This window comes from Rutilus rutilus, assembly GCF_951802725.1.
Source record: "Rutilus rutilus genome assembly, chromosome: 19".
Taxonomy (NCBI): Eukaryota; Metazoa; Chordata; class Actinopteri; order Cypriniformes; family Leuciscidae; genus Rutilus; species Rutilus rutilus.
The window spans coordinates 14672765-14685648 of record NC_140232.1 but is presented as its reverse complement, the minus strand read 5'-3'; the positions used below and the strand labels follow the sequence as shown (position 1 = coordinate 14685648).

The window sequence follows — 12884 nt, the reverse complement described above, 5'->3', positions numbered from 1 at the left end:
AATTCCGCAGCTAAAACTACTGCGTGTGTCGACGGGCGAACTACACAAAGAGACACTGACTGTAAGCAGACCGAGTACGTTCTACCCAAGTTCGGACCGATGTGGAGACCGCTGGGCGTTATTGTCCGGGCTGCCATGGTTACGCCGTGAGAGGTAAAAAGGTCGTATTTAGAGTAACATTGTGATTTTTAACGTGACTGAAATCATGGGCTCTAGGCTCAGCCGACAAAACAGTCTCGACAACGATACTTTTTCAAGGAGGCGACGGAAGCATCTAGACAGCACGGGAGAGAGCGATCGGAGCGGAGACTTCTTGTTTACATCCCTTATGCTCAGGTCGGATAAGCTGCCGGGGGTTCTGAGGAGATCCAACCACAGCCCGTATGTCAGACGAGTCGCCTGGGTCCGAGAGATTCAGAAGCTCCTCCGGGAGAGGAAGATAGAAGATGCGACGGACGTGCTCAAACTGTTGAGGAAGGTGAGTGCAAATGTCCAGCAGTGCTTAATAAACAAGTGCAGCTGTAAAACATGCATGAGTTTGGCGCTTTCTCTCTCTCTCTCTCTCTCTCTCTGCTTGATTGCATTGCATTTGTAGATCATTCATGTAGTTGCAATCACTGACGCAAATATTGCACAAGTGCATCAGTTGCCTGAACACACATCATAAAATAAAATTCATGCAGAAATCACCTTTTCTATGGTAAACATGTTCTCATTTTCTAAATTAAAAGTCATTCTGATGTTTTTGTAGGGCTTAAAGTAGCTCTGGAGATTTCAATTCTTGAAAAAATAAATGTTGACGTGATTAGTTTGGTATAACTGTAATATATTATTTATAATAATTCAAATATTTGTTATATAATTTTATATTATATAACTATTATAAAGTAAAACAAGCATGTATTAATCTAAAAACAACATCCAAAATTATTAATATTTGAGAAATGTATGTCTTCCAAATGAAAGTCAGTGTGGCGTAACCAACATGCAGGGAGCCATTTTGTTGTCATGTGACCAGAAAACGTTCAAATGTCCATTTAGATTCTCATGACTCTGCCAAGGTCAGTAAGTTTTTTTTTTTTTTTTTATGACCTTTTGAATAAATTTTTGTAACTCAAAATTCATGATATTTGTATGTAGACTATATAAATAAATAAAATAAGTAAAGTCATGCGTATATAAACTGCTACAAATGTTTTTCAAACATATGAAACTACAGTGAATACAAAAGTTATATTTCTAAAAACATGCCACATGTGTTTTAAACTACATTTCTCATTTTCATGATCTCAGACATCCTTATGTGTCATTGACTCGTATAATGTATCTAGTAAAGTAAAATGGCATTTCCACTTCAGACACAGACCGTGCAGCTCACTCTGCAGTGAGTCACCTTGCAAGAAATCATTTCCCTGGATTTGTTGCTGCTCTTATTTGTTGTCGAGACTCTACACAAACACCTAATACTAATGCCTGGATGCTTCTATGGTACATTTGTTCTGTCAGTGTGACCCATATGCTCAAATTCAACACAGAGTGCCAGAAGCACAGAACAGCAGAGAGAGAGCTGACCACTGATGACAGAGGAGATCAGGAGGTCACTCGCTTAAGTGTGTCATGTGTATGTGTAAGAATAAGTCAAAAGCTTATGTTTGTAAAAGGCAATAAAGTAAATAAACAATGTAGTTATATGTTATTAAGGTATATACAGTGAGGAAAATAAGTATTTGAACACCCTGCTATTTTGCAAGTTCTCCCACTTAGAAATCATGGAGGGGTCTGAAATTGTCATCGTAGGTGCATGTTCACTGTGAGAGACATAATCTAAAAAAAAAATCCAGAAATCACAATGTATGATTTTTTAACTATTTATTTGTATGATACAGCTGCAAATAAGTATTTGAACACCTGAGAAAATCAATGTTAATATTTGGTACAGTAGCCTTTGTTTGCAATTACAGAGGTCAAACGTTTCCTGTAGTTTTTCACCAGGTTTGCACACACTGCAGGAGGGATTTTGGCCCACTCCTCCACACAGATCTTCTCTAGATCAGTCAGGTTTCTGGGCTGTCGCTGAGAAACACGGAGTTTGAGCTCCCTCCAAAGATTCTCTATTGGGTTTAGGTCTGGAGACTGGCTAGGCCACGCCAGAACCTTGATATGCTTCTTACAGAGCCACTCCTTGGTTATCCTGGCTGTGTGCTTCGGGTCATTGTCATGTTGGAAGACCCAGCCTCGACCCATCTTCAATGCTCTAACTGAGGGAAGGAGGTTATTCCCCAAAATCTCGCAATACATGGCCCCGGTCATCCTCTCCTTAATACAGTGCAGTCGCCCTGTCCCATGTGCAGAAAAACACCCCCAAAGCATGATGCTACCACCCCCATGCTTCACAGTAGGGATGGTGTTCTTGGGATGGTACTCATCATTCTTCTTCCTCCAAACACGTTTAGTGGAATTATGACCAAAAAGTTCTATTTTGGTCTCATCTGAGCACATGACTTTCTCCCATGACTCCTCTGGATCATCCAAATGGTCATTGGCAAACTTAAGACGGGCCTTGACATGTGCTGGTTTAAGCAGGGGAACCTTCCGTGCCATGCATGATTTCAAACCATGACGTCTTAGTGTATTACCAACAGTAACCTTGGAAACGGTGGTCCCAGCTCTTTTCAGGTCATTGACCAGCTCCTCCCGTGTAGTTCTGGGCTGATTTCTCACCTTTCTTAGGATCATTGAGACCCCACGAGGTGAGATCTTGCATGGAGCCCCAGTCCGAGGGAGATTGACAGTCATGTTTAGCTTCTTCCATTTTCTAATGATTGCTCCAACAGTGGACCTTTTTTCACCAAGCTGCTTGGCAATTTCCCCGTAGCCCTTTCCAGCCTTGTGGAGGTGTACAATTTTGTCTCTAGTGTCTTTGGACAGCTCTTTGGTCTTGGCCATGTTAGTAGTTGGATTCTTACTGATTGTATGGGGTGGACAGGTGTCTTTATGCAGCTAACGACCTCAAACAGGTGCATCTAATTTAGGATAATAAATGGAGTGGAGGTGGACATTTTAAAGGCAGACTAACAGGTCTTTGAGGGTCAGAATTCTAGCTGATAGACAGGTGTTCAAATACTTATTTGCAGCTGTATCATACAAATAAATAGTTAAAAAATCATATATTGTGATTTCTGGATTTTTTTTTTGGGATTATGTCTCTCACAGTGGACATGCACCTACGATGACAATTTCAGACCCCTCCATGATTTCCAAGTGGGAGAACTTGCAAAATAGCAGGGTGTTCAAATACTTATTTTCCTCACTGTATATGTTATATGATATTTAAGGCATGCCTAGATGCTGAATAGATTAAGTCGATTATTGTAGTGTTCAATTGTCGTATTCAATTCAAACAGGTTTATTGAACACTCCCCTCATCAACATTGGTCAGACAAACAGATAGCCCCGCCTCATTGGTTGCTGTGTTTACTGCATTTTGCCTTTGCAGGGCAGTATCTATTTGTATTAAGCTGGGACAGGAAAGTGTATTTTAAAGGTGCAGTGTGTCCACTCATGAGGGGGGAAGAGAGAGAGTGAGAAAGAGGTAGATTTAAAGAAAGATTGTAGAAAGAGAGATGGCTGAGAGAAATTACAAAAGAGAAAAGGTTAGAGAAATATCAATGGAAAACGTCTAGGTTACTACTGTAACCTCTGTTTCCTTTGAACAGGGAACGAGACACTGCGTCGATGACGCTATTGGGCAACGCCCTCCACGTGAACCGGTGTCTGAAAAGCTATCCAATCACGGCAATCGAATTTTACTGGCGACAGCCTATTACGTCACTACTAGTGCGACCCGGAAGTATAAAGGGGGTGCCTAGAGAACATGTCATCCACTTTCGTCTGAAGGGACTGTTCAGCAGGCATCCCCGAGGCATGGCTAACGACGCAGTGTCTCGTTCTCTGTTCTCAGGTAACAGAGGTAACAGTCGTAACCTAGACGTTCCTTTTCGAAAGGGAACTCGCACTGCGTCAATGACGCTATTGGGGAACGAAGTACAATCCCACCATGCTGAGGGGAGTGCATGCCAATTATAGCTCATGACAAAACATCAGAACTGGCAGTTTCAACCTGAAACGCCAAGAAAACACTCCCTCTTTGTGTCACATACCTACATACATTATTCTCTACGGTCACTGCCCAAAGCTATAAGCCTCAAAGAGGCCTCCAAACAACGGAAGGCCTACTAAGGCCGCTCAAAGGCTTGGAACCAACAGCTTCCAAGGAAGGGGTTCCTTTAAGGGAATATGGCCAGGGGGTCCGAAAAGGAGTCCTGTCCAGTCACTTTCTGAGGGGGACATAAAGTCAAACCCACATGCCACCAGGGAGGCTGATCTGATCAAATCTACTGACCTAGTCTTGCCAACAACCTGTCTATTTTCCCAAACAGAGTCTCTCACAAAACCAATAGTGAAACCGGAACATAGACTCTACTCAATCCTGGATCTACACAGTGCTTTAAAACATTGTGGAGGCTGGGCACTCTAAAGGGACCCTAGATAAGGGGAGCACCTCCAGCTCTAGGGCTAATCTAGCAGGGAGGCCTTGTGAGAGTCCTTCAACCTTCTAACCAGACTTAAGGTAGCTAGGAAAATAATAATAATAATAATATATATATATATATATACAGTATATATATATATATATTTGGCCAGGCTCTGGGCTAGAATCAGGGAGGCTCAAAGGGAGCCTACAACGTGATGATCTTATTTATTGCTAAAAACCCACAAGAAAGTGGAACCTCCTTCAAGAAGGCCTGTGAAAGCCTACTACTTGATAGTGATACTTGTTAGCAAAACTAGCCTCAGATATCATAGGTGAACTCATGTAAATACTATAGGCGTCAAAAGCGTCAGCCCATGGCATGCTTAGGCTCTAAGGGAGTGTACTCAAACTCGTTCCAATGGGAGGGAGTACTAAAAAGAGCCCCAGTGGTGCAGGGTGAATAGACTAGAGCTGTGGGTAGCCAAAAAAACACTAAGCCCAAGGGAAATGGAGGCCTCAGCTAACGACATATTTTGAGGCCAACAACATTTATCACTACTCATCACCTTATGACTTGAAACCAATTCAAGGGGCCTAGATATCCAACCTAAAGACTAGCTGGGAAATTCTAGCTACAATATACACCTCTGAAAATGGAGACCTCAGCATTACTGCTTCCAACTCTCTCTTCCCAGAGAGAGACAGGTCTGACAATGCCCAGAATATATCTGCATGGGAGGCTTAGGAATAGCCTGCTACCTATGCTGCTATTTATTCTACCCTTAACATCCACTAGCTTAATCGCCTAATGCAGAGGCAGGCCTAGGCTATACGACTCTTGTATAAAGAGGAGGCCAGAAAGGGAAAAAACTAGACCTTACAGAGAAAAGCTGTAGATGATCTAAATCTAAAGAGCCTACGCTCAGATACTGAGGGGCTCGGGACGAAAAAGCTTCTAGCAGATCATCTCCAACCAACTCCTAGTACACATGCCTAAGCCAGATATTAAGGCAGCCCTCGTGGGGATGGCACTTGAATATCCTATGTCTGAAGTTCAAAGCTATAGTTTCATAACAACTCTCAGAAGTGAGAGGAGACCTGCTATACAAATACAAGGTGGCTATCCTGGTGGCCCGATGAGGGCCAACGCTTGGTTGGTCTATCTGGAGCTTAAACAAACGGTGGCCTCAGGATACAACCCCAAATGGGAGGAAGCCATATCACGCTGAACAAAATCTGTTTGAAGCTCACATGCACGGTGGCCTCACTAGAGATTCCTCTATGAGATGAAGCCAACCTGTACATTTCACTGGGTGACCAAGATTGGAACAACCTACTACATAAACCTAACAACTCTATCACAAGAGGAGGCCTATGATAAGGTATGCAAGCCTACCTATAAAAATGGGAACTTCAGAGCCCTTAATTCCTAATTTAATACCTATCAAACATACCCCTTAATACTTTCTAAATAGGGAAGCAAGGTCTAAACTTAAACAACCTTATAATAAAGACCTACCAAGATCATCCTGCTGCTCGTAGAGCAGCGGCCTTAATTATATTCTTAAAATGAAGGCCTACCACCCAAAAGCTAGAAAGGGCGCACTCACTACCAAGCCTGACTCCAGACCTTCAGAAGCATTCCATTTAATAGGAAAATTTCATCATCGGTCCAGGACTCAGGCCTGATGTAAGAAATGCCTAGGGTAAAGAAAATAGGGGGGAAAGGAAGAAGAGAGGAGAAGATGGTTATTATTCACCCTTAGAGGAAGGGGATCCTTCACTGACGCTGGGAGCGCCTGTGCTGGATCACCTCCCTCAGATCCCTCTTCTTCCTTGAGTCGCGCCTTCTCTGCGACCTACTCCTTGTAGGAGGAGGAGGAGCGCGAGAGGCGATGCTGAACCACTGGCCCTGTCTCCGATCCTCGAACCGGGATGGGCCAGGCCCCCCTGGCTGTCTGGGCGTGGATTCGGATCATAGCGGAATGCATGATTTAACCCTCTGGGGTCAACAAACGCGCCGGCACATTTTGCTGGATTTTTTTCACATAGCAGCAAAATAGACTTAAAAATACTTCGTCATTTATGGTCATACAGACTTAAGAAATATGAAAAAATAAACTGTAAAATGTCTACTTTTTTTATGCGTCCAGTTACAATCGAAACAAAATATTGTGCTTTTGTAAAATAAAGAAAATGAACAGGATGTGCTTTCTGCCTCTCCGTCTCTGTGAACTTTTTCTGGAGCACGTCTCTAAACTTAAACAAAACTCAACAAATACTAGTCACACAGGCAAGAGCAATATATATTTATAATAATTTCAGTGTCTACTTTTAAATGATCTAATTCAAAACGAAAACAAATATTCCCTGTTTATGTAATCTCTATGAGAAGAGAAAGATGTCAGTCGTTCTCATGGCAACTCATTATCTGCTAATGTGAACACGCCTACGGAGAGCGTGCTATTCAAACGCAAATGTTCTGAGGCGATCCATGCAAACCTGTCAACACCCACATCAGCAACATCCTACAGACCCGAACACCATACAAGGGTTAAAAGTGTTGATATGAGGGCAGAACTTGTCACAGTTAATGAGTTCCCGCTCTCCTTACAATCTCTTTCTGATATCATACGATTAGTGTCAAAATATGAGGTAGCTATTCCTCATCTTAATGGAGTTTAAAAAGTTCTTCCATTATTTTCCTCCCAAAGATCCATCCATCCAACTCTATAAATGTACACCCAGCCATTTGTTATTATATTTTATATTTTCTTATTATTTTTATTTTGTTTATCACATTATATTAGTGTCATGTACAGTATGTTATCCTGATAGTATTTGGTACTAATTAGTACTGACTTTTTTTGTTGTTGTGTGGGTAACACTGTACACTGCCTATGTTTATTAGCTATTGATCACTGAGATCATCGGGAACGTTTTACCTCCTATATTATTACAGTGGTCTGAAATCATGAACTCATATATGGCATATTATACATCACTAAATTAAATGTCATCCCATAATGCCTGAGAACATAATTTTACAGTGAATGTCATATATTTTACCATAATGTAAATATATATATATATTTTTTAAATATGCAGTGTTAAATTTAGGAGAAGTAGGCTAGACATTTTTTTTTTTCAGAAAAGGTAAAGGGTTTCACATGCAACTACTCAAATTATTATTGCATGTTCATGTATGTATTTCAATGAAAAAGTAGCGGTTAATAAACAAAACTGCATGCATCTTGCGGAAGAACATTGTAGCCAGAGCTACTTCTCTCTCTGTTTATGTCTATGACGAGTCATGCAGTTATTGGGCAACTCCGCAGCAGTTGGCGTCCTGTTCTGTCTAAAATAATACGAATATAAACGCTTATTATAGGCTAGTGATTCAGGACAAGACAAAAACATGGTTTGGAAGATGAATAGAAAAAAATTGTTACATGATTAAATTTGTTGAAAAGTTACATGAAATCTTCCAGCAGCAGGTAGACATTTTCTTGTGCATAATATGCCATACGAATCAAGGACAGGACATGCACAGGCCTGTACATATCTTATATCTATTAGTCACTTGTGCATATTTATTATTCACACTATTCTCATGTATTCAGTCTTTTATGTAATTTTCCTCCACAGTTTGCCTGTTGTCATCCCTTTGTTTTTGTTTTTTATATTCCTTTTCATCATCTCCCTCTCTCAGGATGTGCTGTTAATTAGACTGAGAATTTGACATCCCAAAGCAGAGAGCGTTTAATCTACACAGAGAGATAGTCTTGGATACCTATGTGCTGACAAGCATGTCACCAGAGATTCACGGTGTGGTCCTCTGTGTGCATTCTCAGTCTTTATTAAGGCTTTCTCCCATTATCAAGAAACAGATCATTTAAAATAGGTCTCATGTTTCAGAGCCGCTAACAGGACCTAACACAATTAGAGTGGACTTGGAAGGATCTGATAAGAGAACATAGGATAACCCCCTGTACAACAACATGTACAAATTATGATAAATTGCAATGTGTGAATTTAGCATATGCAGGATGATGATGCATCATTCAATATATTATGGGGAAATAAATGGAAACATTTGCTAATATATTTGTTACAGCAAAAAAAATGGGTTTGTTAAAAAACAAAACAAAAACAAAAACACATTTATTTAAGTAGTTTAGAAAAATAAGCAATATAAGTGTACATTTACACAACTACGATGTACTGAAAAGGGAAACGTTTTAAAAAAGTTATACAACAACGTTGTCAAAATTATCCCTGTTCACACAGATCCGCAAAAACATCTAAAATCGTTGTATTATTCATGCCAGGCCAGTAGTTGGCGATGTCACTTTGTAAAGAAACACTACTCGCCTACAGACTGAACATGGAGCTTGGAGCTCTGTCCAAAAGCTTCTACCTCTACCTCACGAAACTACATTTCAGACAGACTTCTGAGGCACTGAGCGGTTTAATGTTCTATAGCAAAATAGAGCTTTGGTGATAAATAAGCAAATATTTAAGTACTACAATAGTAATTTCTCGCTAGAAATTACATCAAAAGTGGAAACCGTTGGTCAAAAACGTACAGTTACACACAAACTGATAACCAACCGCAACTTTCAGACGCTGTCTTTCTTTAGCTCAACTGTCACAGAATGGAAAACACAGGATTGTGGGATATCAAAGGCAGTGAAATATACATCTATGCGATGCTATATCAAAAAACTATCAGATGAAGGTATCTCAAGAGACAGGAAGTGAAGCTAACTTTGGATTAGGACATGTCTTGATGCCTTCTTACTCCGGAATGCACCCTTCGAAGGCAGCATTTGTCAGTTTTCAGATGCAGCCGTAATATGCCGTCACCGTTTTACACAGAGACAATAACAAGTATTGTTTTCAAAAACTTGGATTTTGAAACCTGTTTTCGACAATTTGCATTTTCAGGCCCCAAATGCCATTGCTGTGTAAATGAATGGCTAAAACGCATAAAAAGATTTCCGTTTTTATGACAATGTAAACGGCCCCTAAAATACCAAATCAAATATTCTATTCAGTATCAGTTTAGTTTATATATTTTAGTGAAAATATTTGCAGTATAAGATTACATTAATAGTTTTTGAACATATATTAAATGTGCAAATAGACATTAACATATTTGATTTTGTATTATTATATCAGAGCATTATATAAGTATTATTCAGTGACAAAAAAATTTGTAAACTAAGAACGGGTGCTCAACCAACTGAAAAGGAGGTGGAATTAAACTTTAAAAGTTCATCTTGCTTGGAGAAAAGGTGCAACACTCTCTCTGGAACAACATGAACTTTATTAGTTAAAAAGCAGGTAACTTTTCGGCACTAACTTCAAACCTGCATAGAATAAAGCCCACAAAAGATGATGTTCAGATGTCAACTTTAATGCAATAGTAAATGTCTGTCTTCCGGTGCTTGGTGTTTTACCCAAGTCTCTTTCTCAAAAGGCTTGCCATAGAGATGTTATTATTAGGATTCTTGGAAGTCACAGTAACAGGAATTATTTCAAATCCTAAAAGGTTTTTTTATCATTATGTCCTACTCACCGTCTCCCTAATAATGTCGTTGTTTGTCTCAGTGTGTGTTGTTCATACTAAGATAAAATGGTTTGTTTAGGTAAAGAGTCAAGCATCATTAGACACTCACAAAAAAAAAAAAAAAAAAAAAAAACATCCATGTTGCCCACTCTTTGAGACGTGTATGTCTGCATATCTGGGCCTACACATCTAGTTATGTGCTTTTTTCATATTCTACTCACTTACTGTCTGGATTTCATAGAACACTATTGGCACTTACATTACTTGAACACAGTTTAACTCTATAAATGAAAGTCTTTTATTAGCTTTTACAGACAATGCAGTGCTACTAATTTGCACCAAGGAAACCAACAAATGCTAATTGGAAACCATACCTTTACATGCAATATACTGCATCTATAATTTTTTTAAGCTAAAATGGCATGGGTGCTTCAGCAAATGCGGTTTTATCTCATGTTTGCTTTTTCTAAACACAATCGATTAGGTTAGTGTAGGGTTTAGTATATTTTTATGTTATTTTCAAATGCAATGAATAGAGAATTAACCTTTTAGCGCCACTCACTGAACATGTAATTTCCGAACTGCCGCAATATGTACTGCACTAAACAACAACCAGTGTAATAAAATGTTGTCAGGTTCACTTTCACCAGTTTTAGATTAAACTGAACACACTTTTAGTACCAATCATTGGACATTTCCCTTTGAAAGTGTCGTGAAATGAGCACAAAGCAACGTAATATCATTTCGCAGAAATGTCACCACAGGCACATTTTTCCAATGAGCCTGGTTTGAAAGAAACAAGCTCAAGTATCAATCCAGCACTATCCAATATTCATTCTGGAAATTCATGCTGGTCTAAGCTGTGCTTTCCAGAAGCTGAAGTGACCTCTGCGCTCTTTTGAGATTCAGCACACCATAATGGGGAGGGGATGTTTGGTGCCAGATGGATGGAGAAGAGTAGGGAACAGAGAGGTGGTTAGGTGTGGGCGTCTCTTTCCCTGCAGCTAAACACATTTAAGCATGCACACTCCAACAGCACTGAGTGCAAAGACCTGTTCCATCCGAATATGCAAGTCACCATAGATAAAAGCATATGGTCTCTGAATATTAATAACCCAATGGAGGCCGTTTCATAATCCCCTCTCTGTTACTGAAAGTCTGCGGCTCTTACTCTGTCTCAGTGAAACACCCCAATTTTGCCATTCTAGAGTTATTCTTGTCTATGTAAATCAAAGTTGCATAATACATGAAAGTTACGTTCTCGACTTTCCCGGTCGGCCGGTTGACTTTTTGGGACAGCTGTCAAACACAAATTTAGAAACAGACCAAATTAGACTTAAAGGCAGGGTAGGCAGGATTTTTCAAAAAAAAAATTCCCAAATTTGTTTAAACTGTCTTTATATACCAATACATAATTAAAATGTAAGTACTCTGAAAAAGAGAGTATAAAAATCGAGTGTCTCTAGTCCTCTCAGGGCTGCAATAAACACAGCTACTTATTTCCATTCGGAACGAATGAAATGATTGGCTGGGCGACTGTCACTCTCCCTTGCTACCATGGCTACCACCCCTGCCGCTACAGGAGCTGCCCACTTGCGTGCACCCATTTGACTCGAGGAGAGGAAGAGGCACGGAGAGAGGCACGGAAGCTAGGAAGAATCACAATTATGGCAGAGAGAGAGCAGTCAAAATTCCCAGTACCTGCATATACAGTCAGCGAAGGCAAACAAGGCAAAAAAAGGAACTAGTAAGGTAGAAAGGTAGGCTACTTGTCTCCGGAGTGTAATGTTAGTCCTCATCAGAGCCAACAGTGCTTTCATCGTGGAAGCTCTTACATGCAAAACACCGTATATGTTATGAATCTTACACGAAATTCACCTTCATCAAAGTGTAACTGATGGTAATTGGAAAACGTGCATCAATGCAACCTGTTTTTAGCTTTGCCTTATGTTACTAGCTCGTTACCGAATCAAACTCAATATATTTTAAACTTTACCAGTATCAATATGCTAGCTTGATAGTGAGTACTAACAGCCATGTTAGTTGTTTATATTCATAATGATAAAGTTAGGTATTTTATTACATGTGATTCTGACATGATGTCACTACATGCACTGCGAAAGGTCGGCATCGCGCGTTCATGTGGTTTGGGGGCGTGGCTTTGGAAGGAGCCCAGAAGGGAGGGGGTGGGAGCAAGCGGGAAGGAAGTCGACCGGAAGTTGAAGCCGGCCGCGTGCCACCATCTTGTAGCAGAACTTCATTTGCGTTAGCATTCCATTGACTCCCATTCATTTTGGTGTCACTTTGACAGCGAATAACTTTACATCTGAGGCGTTTGAAGACTCCATTTGTCCAATATTTATTTCTAAAGAAACACGACAATGTATAAAATGCTCCATTACCTTGTAGCTTATGTTATGGCCCCGTAGAAGCAGTTTTTGTAAAAGTAGGCTAACGATTGCGTCATAACCACGCGACTCTCTGTCGCACAGTAGAGAGATTACCGTATGGACAGGAGGAGAAGCTCGCGGGCAATCGGGGAGACGTAGAGGCAAAATGACAAAATAATTAATCAGAATACCTAGCAAAAGTTTCTCCTGCTCCAAGCTCATGGACAGCTCCTACTCACGCTCTCCGTCTCTGCAAGTTTCGGAAGGGAATGATTCAGATTTCTCATGCCACAGCCACTAGAAGACAGACGGGTTGCTCACGTCACATCTACGTCGTCAAGCTCTGTTTGAGTCGGTTTGAGTCTGCGCGTCAGGAACGGAAGTC

At 40.4% G+C, this 12884-nt stretch overlaps 1 protein-coding gene across 1 annotated transcript in view; it reads left to right on the top strand.

The window, feature by feature from the left end:
- Positions 1-36: 36 nt before the first annotated feature.
- Positions 37-12884, top strand: part of lrrc75ba (leucine rich repeat containing 75Ba) — a 49808-nt gene continuing 36960 nt past the window's right edge. The window contains exon 1 of the mRNA XM_084388821.1: positions 37-478. Within this exon, the coding sequence (XP_084244947.1) occupies positions 206-478 (273 nt within the window). The 5' untranslated portion in view covers positions 37-205. The remainder of the gene's footprint in view (positions 479-12884) is intronic.